Source organism: Canis lupus, chromosome 21, assembly GCF_003254725.2.
Source record: "Canis lupus dingo isolate Sandy chromosome 21, ASM325472v2, whole genome shotgun sequence".
Taxonomy (NCBI): Eukaryota; Metazoa; Chordata; class Mammalia; order Carnivora; family Canidae; genus Canis; species Canis lupus.
Window position 1 is genome coordinate 26,509,184 of NC_064263.1, and position 18,230 is coordinate 26,527,413.

General features: G+C 36.4%; 1 protein-coding gene across 5 annotated transcripts in view; it reads right to left on the reverse strand.

The window, feature by feature from the left end:
* Positions 1-18,230, reverse strand: part of NUP98 (nucleoporin 98 and 96 precursor) — a 118,431-nt gene that overhangs the window by 54,425 nt on the left and 45,776 nt on the right. For all 5 annotated transcript variants that reach the window (XM_049098920.1, XM_035703983.2, XM_035703982.2 and 2 more), the window contains exons 13-16: positions 15,423-15,556; positions 12,635-12,822; positions 2,786-2,902; positions 2,319-2,617 (exon numbers count right to left, since the gene is read on the reverse strand). In XM_049098920.1, coding sequence (XP_048954877.1) covers positions 2,319-2,617; positions 2,786-2,902; positions 12,635-12,822; positions 15,423-15,556 — 738 coding nt within the window. The remainder of the gene's footprint in view (positions 1-2,318; positions 2,618-2,785; positions 2,903-12,634; positions 12,823-15,422; positions 15,557-18,230) is intronic.

Below are 18,230 nucleotides of genomic sequence, written 5' to 3' on the forward strand. Positions count from 1 at the left end.
TCCAGGACCACAACCTGAGCCAAAGGCACCACTGAGCGACCCAGGTGCTCCTGAAACTGTTTTCTTTTTTTTTTTTTTTTAAGATTTTATTTATTTATTCATGACAGTCACACAGAGAGAGAGGGAGAGACATAGGCAGAGGGAGAAGCAGGCTCCATGCAGGGAGCCCGATGTGGGATTCGATCCCGGGTCTCCAGGATCGCGCCCTGGGCCAAAGGCAGGTGCCAAACCGCTGCGCCACCCAGGGATCCCTGAAACTGTTTTCTAAAGAAAGGTTCCTAGTCAAGTTAGGTTTGAGAAATACACACGATTGTATGTCACAGGCTCTAAGAACTTGCAAAATAATTAAGTCGAATAATCAAATCTTAATCCAAACTTAACCACAGAACCTTTTTTTTTTCTTTTAAATGTTATTTATTTATTCATGAGAGACATACAAAGAGAGAGAGAGAAAGGCAGAGACACAGGTAGAGGGAGAAGCAGGCTCCATGCAGGGAACGCAACGTGGGACTCGATCCCAGGTCTCCAGGATCCTGCCCTGGGCTGAAGGTGGCGCTAAACCAATGAGCCACTGGGGCTGCCCAGAACCTTCTTTTCATACAGCACTCGTTAACATACTTCATTACGAAAGGCATTCCATAAAATGTATTCTGAGGAAAGGCTTATTTAATGCATTTTTCTTTTATTCTATACAAAACCCAACATGGAAAGAACCTGCCTTGATTACAAAGTAATTCAGTGATAGAGGCAAAGCTGTAACTCCAAACTCATCTTTCTTTTTTGTTTTTTTAAAGATTTATTTATTTTAGAGAAAGAAAGAAAGTATGAGTGTAAGAAGGGCAAAGGGAGAGACAGAATCCCAAGCAGACTCCCCATTGAACACAGAACCTAACTCGGGGCTCAATCCTATGACCCTGAGATCATGACCTGATCTGAAATCAATAGTTGGATGCTTAACCAGCTAAGCCACCCAGGCACCCTGGCAATGGAATTTTAAATTGAAAAGTGACAAATAAGGTCAATGAGAAAACTAAGAACAATAAAAAAATTTAGACTGGGTATTTGAAAATAGATGTAGTATCATAATAAATTTGTGTAGATACACACACACAAATATAGATACTTGGATTCTTAACATGAAAATATAAATTTGTTCCCTTAGGGCACTAAGTGGCCAGAAGATATATATGAAGGCAACAAGATAATTACAGAAAAACTTCAGACACTTCAAGAGTAACTATAAAACAACCCAAATGTTCACTAACAGAGATTAGATAAACCAAGTATGGCATACATTTATAATGGACTATTATTCAGCAATAAGAAAGAATGAACCAGGACATCTGGGTGGCTCAGTGGTTGAGTGACTGCCTTTGGTTGGGGGCATGATCCTAGGGTCTTGGGATCGAGTCCCACATTGGTCTCCCTGCAGGGAGCCTGCCTCTCCCTCTGCCTATGTCTCTCTCTGTCTCTCATAATTCATTGAAATAAACTTAAGACCTGTGTCCTTCACTACATATACATTATATCTTGGTTAAAAAAAAAAAAAAAAAAAAGAATGTGATTACATTCATGAAAACCCAAATAAGATATGTCAACACAGAAAAAGACAAGCCAAGTGCCTGACCAGCTCAGGTGGTGGAAAATGTAACTCTTGATCTCAGGGTTAAGTTTGGGCCTCACACTGGGTGTAGAGATTACTTGAGAATGAATGAATGAGTGAATGAATGAATGAATAAATTTAAAAATGCAAGTTTTAAGTGACCAATCGACATACTATAATCTTGTAGTTTATATTATGTGTTTCATGGATTCATTGGGAAAAAAACTAAGCAGTTCACTGTTGAGGAGAAAAAAAGCAAAGCACAGAACTGAGGTAATAATAATTAACCAGAGCAACTGATACCATTTGAATGCCTATACATTTCAGGCATTATGGTTTATATACTAATCTAATTGAAACCTCAAAAACCTTATATGATAATTATCAGTATTATTTTAATTAAAAAGCTAATAAGCAATCTATCTGAGTTTATAAAGCTAGGTAAAGTATAACGATAGTCTCTCTGGCTATAAAATTTGGGATCTTTATACCAGGATAACTAATGACATGAATTTTAACCACTCCAAAGGCAGAAAAAGTATGTGAATTAGGAATCAAAGCGTAAGTGAATAGTGTTTAAATGTTACCATCTATAAACATAATAAAATCATTTAAGATCTCTGGTAGCTGACTTCCACTAAATTGAGTATCTGTGACAAATAAGAGGTGTCAAATGACTGGTAAAAGATTACCCATGTACCAATCTGAATCTGACCTGCTGGATGCATATGGTAAGTATTATTTTCTATTTCTTCTCGGTCATCCTGAAGTGACTCCTCATGAAAAGAGGTCTCTTCACTGCTTCCTTCCAGCCCATTTCGCAAAGCAGCACGCATGTTTAATGCAACAATAGTATCATCCACACTGCTACTGCTGTTGTGTTTATTTCCAGCACTCTCTGGGGTTTGAGGAATGGGTTTGGCAATAGGGTTAGTATAAAAACGTGACACAAGAGAATCATCATCTCCATCCTGCTGATGGTTGTCTTCGACAGGTTTGCTCAGGAAGCTGAATCTGAAAAGGTAGAAAAGAAACAGTATCTCAGTCCTTTATAACAATGATAACAGCCAACCCTCACTAAATCTTTACTGAGTGATTGGCACCATTCTAGGTGCTCGAAATCCCTTCAAAGTGAGAACAGGGCTCTCTACCAGAAACAACTCGAAACAAAATTTGGTTTACCTCTCCCCATTTTCCGGATAATCAGATGGTGAAGCTAGATCTTCTGAGTCACGATTAACAGGAGAGAAGAGATTGCTATTGTTAAGGTTTTTCAAAACCAACTTCTTAATGCTCTTCCTATAAATAGAGACCAAAAGAGGAAAAAAAAAAATTTCAGGTACACATAATTACATCACAAGCATTATCTTAAAAACTAGAGTCAAAAAGAACATTCTTGTTCAGCTCTTACGTATCTAAAAATTACCTAACAAGTCAATTCACAATGTTTAATACATAACCAGAACCTAAGGTCTCAAATATATTATACTATGGCATTTGAAAGAATAAGCTAAACACATTTAAAATAAAGTGGGAAATCTCCTTGAGGACATTCTTCTCTGAACCCTGAGCACTTTATCCAAATACTTATTTAACCCATCACACTATGTCTTGTATTTCAATTATTTCTGTGTATGTCTTCTCTCTTTAAACATTTTCTTCCTTTTTTGACAGTAAGGATTCACGACTGTCTCCTCACAGAACCTGACATGCTGCCTTGAAGAAAATAGGAAGGATACATTTGCTGACTAAATAAGATTTCTTTTTAAAGATGACAAAAAGAGGGGCAGCCCGGGTGGCTCAGCGGTTTAGCGCTGCCTTCAGCCCAGGGCATGATCCTGGAGACCCAGGATCTAGTCCCAGGTCAGGCTCGCTGCATGGAGCCTGCTTCTCCCTCTGCCTGTGTCTCTGCCTCTCTCTCTCTGTCTCTCATGAATAAATAAATAAAATCTTAAAAAAAAATAATAAAGATGACAAAAAAAAAAAAAACCAAAACAGGACCGAAAAACCCTGAGAGCCAATAATGCAAATAATTGCAAATACCTTAAAATTTCAGGTGTGCATACAGCAGATTTATTTAAGACAAGAACCTCTATCGTATATAAGCTTCAAACAGAAGAAACAGAGATCATCTTATCTTACTCAACCTCCACTTAAAAACCCCCTGGATTAATTCATGTGCCCAATCCTTCTTTCATAAACAAACTACAATGGGTGATGAAGTCAGTTAAGCATCTGACTTTTGATTTTGGCTTGGGTCCTGATATCAAGGTCTTGAGATTGAGCCCTGTGTCAAGCTCTCCACCCAGCTTGGAGTCTGCCTGGGACTCTCTCTCCCTCTCCCTCTGCCCCTCTCCGCTGCATGTGCTCCTTCTCTCTCAAATAAATAGATACATCTTTTAAAATAATTAATTAATTAGTTAATTAACAAGTAGTAGACCACTCTTGTATATTTATTTCTAATCTCAACAACTGAGTTATGGTTAATCATCAGTAGCATTTGTTACAAACACACATATGCTAGTTATACTCATTATAATCATGTAATATTTATTAAATTAGCCAATGAAATAAGCACTTGACAGTAAGGAATTAGTATTTCTGTGAAAATTAAAACTTGCTTTCCTATCAATGACGGACTGGGTAATGCAAACCGATCCTCCTAGGACTAGGAGGAGCCAGAGCTCTCAAACTAGGAGAGCCAGAGCTCTCTATAAAGCAAACAAAATAGTAAAAAAAGATTGAGCCAGCACTAAGGGGCACTGGCACAGGGGCATGTCTGTTATTTAGGGTTGCTTTTCTCCTGGGGGCTTTTCTGATTCTAAGAGGAAGGTTAAGGGGCGCCTAGGTGGCTTCATCGGTTAAGTGTCTGCATTTGGCTCAAGTCATGATCCCATGGTCCTGGAATTGAGCCCTACCTCTGACTCCCTGCTCAGTGGGGAGACTGCTTCTGCATCTGCCCTTTTCCCCCGCTCATACTTTCTCTTTTTCAAATAAATACACAAAACCTTTAAAAAAAAATAAGAGGAAGGTTATGAAGTTGATGGTATGCTTGACAGTCTTCATGGACTAGAGAGACAGACACTGGAGCCTAGAGCCACCAAGAGGTTAAGGGCACTAGTGAATGCCACTTGCTCTGTGTTGGGACCTGGAAAAACTCTACTCCTCAAGTTTAGAGAGAACTAAAAGTAAAAAACATAAAATCACAAGTTTAGCTTTGATTCTATCATCAAGCACCTATCATAAAAAAGCAAAAATTCTCTTAAAAGTCAGTATCATCTTTGACCTCTATTGCCACAGTTTTGAGAATATATTAACAGACATAAAATAATTTTTAAAAAGACACAGAGACACAAAATATTTCTTCAAAGAAGATAAATGGCCAATAAGCAAATGATAAGATGTTCAACATTATTAGTCATAAAGGAAAGAAATACCTCATAGAAAGAGATATCTCATAAAGCATGAGATACCACTTCACACCCACTAGGGTGGCTGTTATAAGCAAACAAAAGAAAAAATACTAGGTGCTGACAAGAAAATGGAGAACATGGAAACATGCATTACTGTTGGGAATGTAAAATGGTGCAACTGTTACAGGAAAACAGTTGACAGTTCCTCAAAGGTTAAACATAGGATTTATGTATGACCAAACAATTCTAATCATAGATATATACCCAAAATAACTGAAAATAGGGAGTCAAACAGATACTCGTACATCATGGGATCCCTGGATGGTTCAGCGGTTTAGTGCCTGTCTTCAGACCAGCGCATGATCCTGGAGTCCCGGGATCAAGTCCCACATCAGGCCCTATATGGAGCCTGCTTCGCCCTCTGCCTGTGTCTCTGCCCGCCCCCTCTGTGTCTCTCATGAATAAATAAAATCTTAAAAAAAAAAAAAAAAAAAAAAAAACTCGTACATCGATGTTCATGATGGCACTATCCAGGTAGCTAAAAGGTAGAAACAATCCAAACATCCACCAACAGATGAATAGATAAACAAAATGTATTATCCATAAAATAGAGTATTATTCAAGCTCAAAAAGTGAAGTTTTTGTTTTTTTAAGATTTCATTTATTTATTTGAGAGACAGAGAGTGTGTACTCACGTAGGCACAGGTGGACAGAGAGAAAGGGAGAAGCAGACTCCCTGCAGAGAAGGTAGCCTGACTTGGGGCTCAATCCCAGGACTGGGATCATGACCTGAGCCAAAGGCAGATGCTTAACAAACTGAGCCACCTAGGTGCCCCTGATTTTAATCATTTTTATGTATATTTCATCACAATAAGAATTATTAAGTTTTAAAAACCCTTAGGTAAAATACAAGTGATTCAGTCATAGATATGTAAAGACTGTTAAATATTAAAATGGATAAATTTAGGAAAACTGTAGATGCATTCATTTTTTATGATATTGGAAGGAAATAAAGTAATCAAAATATCCAAACATAAACACAAAAGAGGAAAAAATCAGTATGAATATAGAAGACTTAAATGATTAGCAAGCTTGTTCTAATTCAAGATCACCATACCCAACAATTGTAAAATACATACTTTTTTCAAGTACATATATGGAATATTTATGAAAACTAGCCATACGTTGAACCATTAAAAGCCCTAAGTTTCTAAGAATCAAAATCACCTGGAGTACCTTTTTTGCACATAAGCAGGAAATCATGAACAAAATGATCACTTAAAAAATCTCCATGTTAAGAATTTACACTCTCATATAACCCAAGGCACTGCCATAAAAATCAGAAAGCATTTTTACTATCATATATAATTATCATCTGAATAATAAGGGTACTCCATATCAAAATTTAGAAAATACAAATACAGTTGCACTAAAGGAAAATTTATATCTTTAAATGCATTACCTGGAAAGAAGGAAAGTTGAAATATCAAAAAAACTGAGCATCCACTTAGACAAAGGACAGAAAGGTAAACACCAAGAAAAGGGGAGGTGGAAGAGGAAGAACTAAAAACAAAATAAATGCTAGTGAAAATATAAATAAAATTAAAAATTAGTAGAACAGAAAACAATCACAGAATCAGGAGCATCAATAAAAGCCAGATGTTAGTTCTTTGAAATCACCAATAAAATGGTAGATTCCTAACCAGATTGAGAAAATAGGCAAAAAAAAAAAAAAAAAAAAAAAAAAACAACCCTTGTCACAAATGAAAATGGGGCATCTCCACAGATTCTACTGAAATGAAACAGGATACTTTTTTAACAACTTTATGCCAATAAATTTAAAATTTTAGTTAGCTGGACAAATTTATAAAAATATGACTTACCAAAAGTTACTCAAAAAAATAAAAAAGCTCACTAGCCTTATAACTTCTATATAAATTAGTAAGAAAAAAAACAAAAACAGATTTAAGCTTTATTACAAATATGACTTCACACTCATATATCTTCACTGGCACCCTACATTTAATGAAAACCAAAAACCAAAAAAAAAAAAAAAAAAAAAAAAGGCCTATCTTACATAAAATCTTCCAGAAAACAGAAAAAGAAAATACTCCCCAATTTGTTTATAAGGTCAGCAGTTTTAAACTTTATACCAAAGCCACACAAGAAAGGAACATTCCGGCCAATCTAAGTTATGAACAGAATGGCAGAAAATCCTGAACAAAATCTTACACAGTGAATCCTAACGAGGTAGGAAGTTACCATAACCAAACACTAACAGAGCCTGTGTGGAAAGAACTTAGGGGGAAAAAAAAAGAACTTAGGAGCAACTTAAAAGGGCCTCTGCCAGCCAGAGATGGGACAACTTGGCAATCATAAAAAACACGAGTTCCAACAGACTGAAGCACAGAGATCAGAGTGGGGGATTGATTAAATTTTTCACATGAAGAATATACTTCCAACTATAAGACAAGGAACAAAACAAAAACTGTGCCAGGCAAAAGTAAACAGGATTACGATCAGAAATACCAAGTTAGACAGTTACAAGAAACAGAAATATAGCAACACTAATGTGGGAAAGCAAAACTATAAGACCTCAAAGACTAGATTTATTTCAACAATGAATACCTCATCATGTAAAAATAAATAACAGAATCAAGTGTATTTTGCCATAGTTGTATCAATATCCTCAACTGGCTTATAGGAATATAGCCATAAAGGTATACAGGAATAGAATGGACTTTTATATATTGAACTTGTATCTCACAAACCTTGCTACATTAGTTCATAACTGACATACAGTAAATTGCACATACTAAATTGTACAATTTGATAAGCTCTGACATCTGTATACACCAGTGAAACCATGATCACAAACCAAAAAATCAACATAGCCATTATACTGAAAAGTTTCCTCATACTCCTTGGTATGAACCTTCAAAAATAGATCTCCTTTCTACCATTGCCAGACAATGACTTTTGCATTTTCTAATATTTTATGTAAGTGGGGGGAAAAAAAAACCCTAATTTTGTAAATGCATTCAGTCAAGTAAGTCATGTTTGAAACAAACATCCAAAAGAAAACTGGAAAATAAAATTTTATTCACCTAAAAAAAATAGGCATATTTAAAACCAGAGACACAGCAAAATATTCCCTACAACAGTCCTCCCTATCCCTCTTCAGTTTATTCATATACTTATTTTTAAAGTAATCTCTATGCCCAATGTGGGGGGCTCAAACTCACAACCCAGAGACATAGAGTAGCATGCTCTACTGACTCAGCCAGTCAGGTGCCCCCCGTCTTCAGTTTAAATTACACACCCTCAGAGCAGCTTTCCTTCCTCATTCTCTATTAGTTTCCCCTACAGCGGCAATCTCTACTACTCCTTTTTGTCACTTGTCTCACTCATGATTACTGTCAACATCTCTCTTCCCTCATAGACTGTGAATTCAGTGATGGAGGATGTATCTTGTTCCTAGCTGCATTCTCAGTGGCTGCCACACCTGGCATTTAGTAGTTACTTGATAAATGTTTGTTAAATGAAGGGATGAATAGATGAATTAAAGATTTTCAAATCTGCCATTCAGAATAAATAAAATTACTGTCCTGCTCTATAGTCACTTTCCTCCAACTGGTATGAACAGGCAAAAGGAAAAAGTTATAGCATCGATAAGGTTCTCACACTGTCAATCTACCAAATTCATCTTTCAGGGCAGACAGAGTACACTGTTCTAGTGGTAGCCATACTTATAAAGTCCTTCATGAATCCTTTACCCTCTGTGGTATTATATGGCATCTGTTTACAGAGCTATAAAGTGGTAGCCATTTCTTTTTTTTTTTAATTAAAACTTTTTTTTTAAGATTTTATTTATCTATTCATGAGAGACAGAGAGAGAGAGAGAGAGAGAGAGAGAAAGGGGCAGAGACACAGGCAAAGAGAGAAGCAGACTCCACGCAGGGAGCCTGATGTGGGACTCAATTCTGGGACTCCATTCCGGCCCTGGACTGAAGGCAGTGCTAAACCTCTGAGCCACCTGGGCTGCCTGCCATTTCCTTTAGATTTAAATAAGTTAAGATTAAATTCTAGATTCTAACAACTCAATCATGGAAAGCTGACAGCATAAACTGGAAAGACCTTTACAATCTCCATCCCCTCTTATCCCTTGGCTTAGATGATCTTGATCTCCATCTCCAAGGCCCTCCCTCCTGTAACTGGGATTCTATACTACTATTTAGCTCCTCTTATGGTTCCAGATGCATTCAGATGTTCAACATTTATTGATTACTTATTATGTAACAGGAACTATTTCAGGCACTTTACATAACAGAAAAAACAAGGGTACCTACTTATATAGAGCTTATATTCTAGGGGGAAAAATACAAAAAAATAAATTATACATTAGAAGGTATGAGAAAACAAAGAAAAGAAGGATAATAAGAACGTGGGGAATGCAGACGAGAAAAAAGATGAGTGCAATTTTAAATAGACTGGTCAGAATAGTCTTTGTTGAGGGAACACGTGAGTAAATAGTGAGGATTACCTATATGGATTTATGGGGAGAAGTGTTTCATGCAAAGAGAACAAGTATGGCAAAGATTAAAAGGCAACAGCATGCCTTTACTGTGCTAACAGTGCCAAGAAAGTAGTAACATTAAAGTGGAGTAAACATCAGAGAGAGTACTAGATATCTTCGTGAGGTAAAGGAACGTCAGATCTTACAGCACCTTACACACCATTGTAAGGAATTTGGCTTTTAGTCTGAGTAAAATATGAACCACTGCAGAGTTTTGGACAGATGATATGATATGATTTCCACTTCAAACAGATTACTGTACCTATATTCAGAATAGAACACAAAAGGGTAAGAGTAAAGCTGAAAGATCAGGAGGCTATTATAATAATTCATTCAAGAGATGATGATGCCTTTGTGGGGCACCTGGCTGGTTTAGCTGATGAAGCATGCAACTTTTGATCTCAGGGTTGTGAGTCTGGGCCTCATGTGTAGAGATTACTTAAAAATGAAATTTAGGGGACATCTGGGTAGCTCAGCTGCTGGATGTCTGTCTTCCGCTCAAGGCTCAGGCTTCCTGCATCTGGGGATCGAGTCACACACATCAGGCTCCCTGAGAGGAGCCCGTTTCTCCCTCTGTCTATGTCTCTGCCCCTCTCCCTGTATCTCTCATGAATAAATAAAACCTTAAAATAAAATAAAATCTTAGAAAAACAACAACAAAAAAGACAATGATGGCTTGGATCAGGGTGGTCAGTAGTAGTTAAAAGTGGTAAACTGGTCAGATGTTAGGTAAATTTTGAAGGTTTAACAAAGATTTCACTGATGGTTTAGATGTGGGACATATGAAAGAAGTCAAGGATGATTCCAAAGTTTTTGGCCTAAATAACTAGAATGATGGAAATGCAGTTATCTGAGATAGGGAAGGCTTTGAATGGAACAGGTCTGAGGTAGACAATGAGTTCAGTGTTGGCCATATTAATTTTGAATTAAGTATCTTTTAGACATCTAAGTGGAAATGTTGAGTAGGGCTGGATATAAAAATCTGGAGTTTGGGAGAGAAATCTGGGGTGGAGATAAAAGGTTGGGAATCATCAGACTATAAATAACATATAGAGCTATGAAACTAAATTAAATCACTCTGGGAGACAGTAAAGAAAATGTGATCAACTCAGGGCATTCCAATTTTAAGAGGCTGGGAAGAAGAGGAACCAGCAAAGGAGACAGAAGGAACAACCAGTAAGGTAGGAAGAAAACTAGGAAAGTATGGGGTTCCTGGAAGCCAATTAAAGAATCCAAGAAGGAGAGATGAACTCCAAAATATTTCTGATCAATGGCAGAAGTGGACGCCAAGAAGGGGATATAGGTGGTATTATCGGCAAAATGTATACCTCCCCAACCTAATCCTTTCTGTGCCAAACAAACTGCTAAATGCTAGGACGTAAACATAAATAATACACTGTCCCTCCCTTTAAAATAATCCAATTATGTGCTAAGAAATGTATAAAATTGGACTTTGTTTTTTCTGAACCAGCAGTCCACCGTATATATATGTATTTTTAAAGATTTTATTTACTTATTGGAGGGAGGGAGAAAGAGTGCAGGAGTGAGCTGGAGAACACTCTGAAGTAGACTGTGTAGAGCCCAATATGGGGCTGAATCCCACGACTGAGAGATCATGACCTGAGCTGAAACCAAGAGTCAGCTGCCTAACTGACCACCCAGGTGCCCCCACCATATTTTTAAGGAAAGAAAAAGAGTCATGCTTTTTTAACTTAGTAACATTCAGAAATAAAGAGCTGTAAAGGATGAATCACCATTTTTCCCCCACAACTTAAAAAAAAAAAAAAAAAAAAAGAAAGAAAGAAAGAAAGAAAACAAAACCACACTTTTTTTTTTTTTTTAATTTACTTATTTATTTGAGAGAGAGAGAGAGTGCAGAACAAACACGAGGGCATAGTGGGAGGGAAGAGCAGAGGGAGAGGGAGAAGCAGGCTCCTTCCTGAGCAGGAAGCCTGATACGGGGCTTGATCCCAAAGCCTGGGATTACAACCTGAGTGGAAGACAGATGTTTGACTGAGCCACCAAGACTCGCTAAGGCCAAGCTTTTCTGATTAGAAAGTATCTGCTGTTTAAAAAGCCTATGTCTGTAGGTCTAGCTATGTATCTAGAAAAATAACGCAGAAATGAATGCTCTGAAATTATATCTCCAAATGTTAATTATTGTTAACAGTTTGGTGTATATTTTTCTTCATTCCCCCCCGTGTATATATTAAGAGTATAGGGCATATTTGCTCTAGTGCATAATTTAAGTGTAATTTTAAATGTTTACCAACTCTTCTACATACTTTGTGTACTTTTTCCTGTGTAATTATTATTGGTTCAATACCTGCATGTACGGGAATATAAAAATATGTAGAGGGATTCTTCTTAATTGGTTTGGCCAATTTAAGTTTTAAGAAAAAAGTGTCTCCTACTTAAAATTATGTAAGCCCTAAAATCTTAAAATAAAACAAAAACATATGAATCAAAATATTTTTATGTTAACCATGGTTAATACCTGGTGAATAATCAGGCCACTTTTATTATTTGTAATATTCTCTATTTTTCAAATTAAAAACGGGGTGCCTGGGTGGCTCAGTTAAGTGTCTGACTTTTGGTTTTGGCTCAGGTCATGACCTCATGGGTCACCAGGACTGAGCCTTGTGTCAAGCCCCTCAGAAGAGTTGGGCAATGTACTACTCAGTGGAGAGTCTGCTTGAAGATTCTCTTCCTCTGGGGGCACCTGGGTGGCATCTGCCTTTGGCTCAGGTCATAATCCCAGCACCCTGGAATCAAGTCCCACATTGGGCTCCCTCCTCTGTGGGGAGTCTGCTTCCCCCTCTCCCTTAACCCCTCTATGCTGCTTGTATGCTCTCAAATAAATAAAATCTTTAAAAAAACAAAAAGATTCTCTCCCCCTCTGCCCCCTTTCTCACTTGTGTGAGTTGCGCTAATAGATAAATCTTTAAAAAAACAAAAAACAAATAAAACTAAACTTACAACATTCATACTATATTTAAATTAATATTTATATTTAACTTATGTTAACAAAAATAAACTCACTTGGGCATGAATGCTCCATTGGCTAAGGATGGCTCATCATCATCCAGCCCATCAAAGAGATGTGACTTGGCTGTGCCTGTTGTTTGTAAAGCCTTTGGTCGAACTCTGGTGGCAGGGCGGGGTGTTAGTTTATAATGAGTGGGTGTAGTGAGAGCCTTCTGGGCTGCTGGATTTGTTGGTTTCAATCTCTGAAAAACAAAAGCATCAAGGAAAGTTCTCATTTAACTCATATGCATTATTCGGCCTTAAAAAAAAAACAAACAAAAACACATTAAGAACAGAGTTCAAATATCTCTGCCATTTACCCAGGTAGATACTGTTTATTTTTCAACTCAACCAAAAATCTTATGCTTCAATATAAACTGAAATCTACCTTTGAATTTGTATTCAACTTCTGTGCAATCTAAATCATGCTGAAAAAATGATATTAGCTTGCATTTATTCAGCATTAGTTAAACGTTGATAACTGCCATGAGTCAAAAACTAAGTACTGGCAATAAAAATAATAAAATCACTTTCCCTGGTATTTGAGGAAATTACAAGTTAGTAGAAGAGAGACACAACTAATGAAAACTTCAGGTGGGAGGCAGCCCGGGTGGCTCAGCTCAGCGGTTTAGCGCCGCCTTCAGCCCAGGGCCTGATCCTGGAGACCTGGGATCAAGTCCCACGCTGGGCTCCCTGCATGGAGCCTGCTTCTCCCTCTGCCTATGTCTCTGCCTCTCCCTCTCTGTGTCTCTCATGAATAAATTAATTAAAAAAAAAGAAAAGAAAACTTCAGGTGGATTTTGATGGCACCTTTAGTATGATTCTATAGCATCTGCAGGATGTTACACATTTGTTTTCCTAAACATTATACATGGGATCATATAACCACTTGAAACAACAATGTCTAACACATAAACCCTGACATAGTTTATGTTTCTCTTTACAGTGCAGACTGTTTAGACTTTAGCAACAATGAACCTTTCTAGATCTTTTTTGTGATCCTTCACAATCGTGTGCCATTGCTTGGAATGTCTTGACCTAGAACTACCAACTTCGCCTCACATACTCAAAAAAAGTTAAATGTTACCTCTTTTGCAAAAGCCTTATCACACTCATCCAAGAATCTACACTCTTCCTTAACATTATATTCAACATTTTAACTCATACAATACAGGGAATTTTAGTGTATTTACTAAGTTGGGCAAGAATCACCATGTTCTAAGTCCAGAACATTCCCCTCACTTCAAAAAAAGAAATATTGTGCCTCCCAATTCCACTCCTTACCAGCAGGCACACACACAAATATACTTTGTCTCAAAAAATTTGCCTATTCTGGGCATTTTATATAAATGGAGTTATGTGGCCTCCTATGTCTGACTTCTTTCACCCAGCATAATGTTTCCAAGGTTCACTCACATTGTATGTAGCATGTATCAGTACTTATTTCCTTTTTACGACTGAATGATATCTGAATATCTCATCGTATAGATATACAACATTTTGTTTCTCGATTATCAGCTGATGGGCTATTTTATTACTGTATTTACTGTATTGAAATTGGGTAAATTTGAACACCTTAAGAGATCTAATCTTCCTCACTAAATAAATAGCAAACACTTAGAAGATAAATTCTTGTTTTCACTTTGTATCCTTGGTACTGAACACAGTGACTAGCACATACTCAGGCCTCTAATTATACTATACAAGTAACACATAATTTTCTTTTCTTTTTTTTTTTTTTAAGTAGGCTCCACACCCAGCATGGAGCCCAACATGGGACTTGAACTCACAACCCTGAGATCAAGAGTCAGATGTTTAACTGACCAAGCCACTCAGATGCCACACACATAATTTTCATTTAAGCACAACTTACATTTAAAAGCATGTTATAGGGGCACTTGACAGGATGAGCACTGGGTGTTATTCTGTATGTTGGTAAATTGAACACCAATAAAAAATTTATTTAAAAAAATAAATAAATAAAACTAAGATAACATTGTGTGTCATATACTCAAATTTTAAACATTTTAGTAAATAGTTTCATTTTCTTCAAAAAAAGAATAAATAAATAAAAGCATGTCATAAAGCACTTAATTCCTATCTTACTTCTCATTATATCTAGTTATAGAGTTAATTCAAATACCAGCTGAAGGAGAAATGCGATGACATGAATAACTCAGTAGTAACATCTATAGACGGCCTTACTATGAACTAGGTATGCATTATCTCATTTAATTCTCAACACTAAAGAGTATTACTATTCCCATTTTACAGATGAAGAAACACATTCAGAGGCAAAAATATATGCTCAAGGTCTCAGACTATACACGGCAACATGAGGATTAAACACACCAAAGACTACTTTTAACCCACACCACTGTGAGTAGAAAATCGTTTCTTTGACATTAGTGCATAAAAGATTAAGAAAAGGTTAACTATAGAAACCAGAAGAAACGATATTGATGTGCCACTTAAGAGCATTATGATTTTAGGAAAATTAGCCTCTCTGAGCCTTAGATTGGCTCAACTATAAAATTGGAATAATAATATATGCCTTATTTCAGGGCTGTTGAAAAGCCAGCCCTCACCTCCAGTCTAGTGTTTATTTCACTGTTTGTCATGCTGCCTTCTAGATACAGCAAACATAACTTACCTCCTGGCCCATTGAAAAGATAAGTAATGTGTCTTAAAAACTTAATTACAACTAACTTTGCTTAGGCTATTTAAGAAGTTACATACTGCTCATTTTGTTTCTCCTGATCTGAAAAATAAACGTTACAAAAGTAAAGTTCTTTAAGTTTACCTCTTCTTTCTTCTTAGGGTCTGACATGGGATTCCGGAACAGAGGAGAGTCTCCGAAAGGTGAGTATGTTAGACTATTGATGTGCTGTTGCAGAACAGCTTGCTGGGCAGCAGAAGCATTAGGATCTGTCAAAGCTTTTTGAAAAAAAGAAAAGAGAAAGCAAGATGTCAGTCCAAGGATCCAATGCAATTACAGCAAGAAAACATAGAATCATTTGGGAAAGGTTTTTAAAATGTTCAGATTCACTACATGGCATTATTGGTGGGGAGTACAAGAGCAAACTGTGAAAGAAATCAACAATCAAATAAACTAATGGCTCAAAGATATGAAGAGGCACTTCATTTCGTAAGAGCCAACACACAAAGATTTTTACTTAGGTGTTCTCTGTCACGAATAATCAATAAAATGTAATTTAAAACAACCTGGAAGAAGTATTTTATGCATATCTCATTATCTATCAGTGCCACAGCTGTATGAAAAGAATTATAGTCTTGGACTTCTAGAAACATTATAAATTGGTTTTTACTCAACAGAAATAATATGACAGTACATAAAACAAGTTCTGTTTCTGTATTTTTTAACCTACTCATTTCAATCATGGAAATTTAACCCAAGGGTTTAAAATAGAAACAAAGAGAAGTTTGTTAAGTATTCAATAAATACTATTTGTAATTGTTACGACTTGGAAACAACCATATCCAACATTAACAGTTGTAAAAATCATGATACATCAACATGGTGAGTTAAGCGGTTATTAAAAATAACAATGTGTTTCTCTGTAGAAATCAGGAAATATCATTGATTTAATTTAATAAGTAAAAATTCCAGGGGCGCCTGGGTGGCTAAGTAGTTGAGTGCCTGCCTTTGGCTCAGGTCGAGATCCCAGGGTCCAGGGATCGAGTCCCGCATTGGGCTCCCCGTGGGGAGCCTGCTTCTTCTCTATGCCTATATCTCTGCCTCTATGTCTCTCATGAATAAATAAATAAAACCTTTAAAAATAATAAGTAAAAATTCCAGAATAAAAAATATTCAAAGATAATCAAAGAATAATCAAAGAAGAAACTGGCATACAAAAAATAAAAATGGCTGTTAAGGTTTCCTTATATGTTTACTATTTATATTTAATATTCTTATTACATTCAAGTAAAAATTGAAAGAAAAAATAAACCCTGATTAGTCTAATTTTCTTTTAAATTTAAAAACATGTCATTAGTCACAGAGAATTTAGGGAACAGACAAGGAATGATGATGGTCTGTAATTACATTCAATAAAAAGAAAACAAGAAAACCCACACAACCACCTACATTGTACCTTGAAGAAACTTCTTTGGAAAATATTTCCAAAAATAATGATAAAAAAAATCAGATCATACTTGTTATTTCAGAGATAAATACTTTTCCTTTATAAGTGTTTAAAATAAGGATAACACCAAAATATAAATAAGATAATCCACGTTAAAGGAGTCCCACAAACAAAACATTTAGAAAATTTTAATACTCATAAGGGGGGAAAAAAACGTAACAGCAGCAGTAATAACAAAACAAGAACACACACACCTAAAGCTAAATCAATAAAAAAGGGATAAATCCACTCTTTTCAAATTATGCTTTCTTAAAATTAGACATACTAATACTAAAACAATGGATGCTAATATATAAGGAGAAAGTGCAAGTTTGCTCAAGATGGTGAAAATCAGAGATGTTGATTTAAAGAGCATATAGCAAATCATCTGTATTCAGAAAGTTCCTAAACCAATTTAAGACTATCAGTGAGTGGGCAGCTCGGGTGGCTCAGCGGTTTAGCACCACCTTTAGCCCAGGGTGTGATCCAGGAGACCCAGGATCGAGTCCCACGTTGGGCTCCCTGTGTGGAGCCTGCTTCTCCCTCTGCCAGTGTCTCTCCTCTCTCTCTCTGTGTGTCTTTCATGAATAATAAATAAAATCTTAAAAAAAAAAAAAAAACGTAAGAAAAGTAGTTTCTGTTACAGAGTAAGTACCACACAGTAACTGCATAATGTTATTCTGTGGACTATTCAAGGAGACTCAAGAAAACCTGGATGTTTTTTAAGAATGCTAGTCGTCCATTACTTGACAGGCAATTATGCATTAAAAGTAACACTGACTTGGGGGAGCCCAGGTGGCTCAACGGTTCAGTGCCGCCTTCAGCCCAGGGCGTGACCCTGGATAAAGTCCCATGTCCGGCTCCCTGCATGGAGCCTGTTTCTCCCTCTGCCTATCTCTGCATCTCTCTCACATGAATGAGTAAATAAAAATCTTAAAAAAAAAAAAAACACTGACCTGCACCATCTGATCCGATCATTAATTAGTATAATAGATCATCCCACCTGAGCTTACTCAAAAGAAAAAGAACTCCTTTACTCCTTTAACAAATCCAAATGTAATTAGGAAAGTGTGAGGATTTTTTTTCTTTGGTATGTTTAAATATGGAATATTTTCTAAGCTAACTGTTTAAAAATAGAGACAAGAGAGCTGATGTTAGCAAAAATAAGTGAACAAGCAAGCATAAGCACTAAACTGCCATTTGTGTTATATTCAATTCTGCTCAAAATAATTTGAAAACACACATACACAAAAGAAGAAAACAAAAATATGAAAAATATGTTGAAAAGCCACATCATGACAAAAAAGGGACAGGAAAAAGTATTAAAAAAAAAAAGTCTAGAACACTGATGATATTTTATCTAGAACAAAGACAATAGGGTTACTGCAAAGAAACTGACAGACTGGTTTGCTTAGCTTAGGAGGTAAAAGTAGAACCACAAAGTGGAAGTTCTATGGAAGCATGTT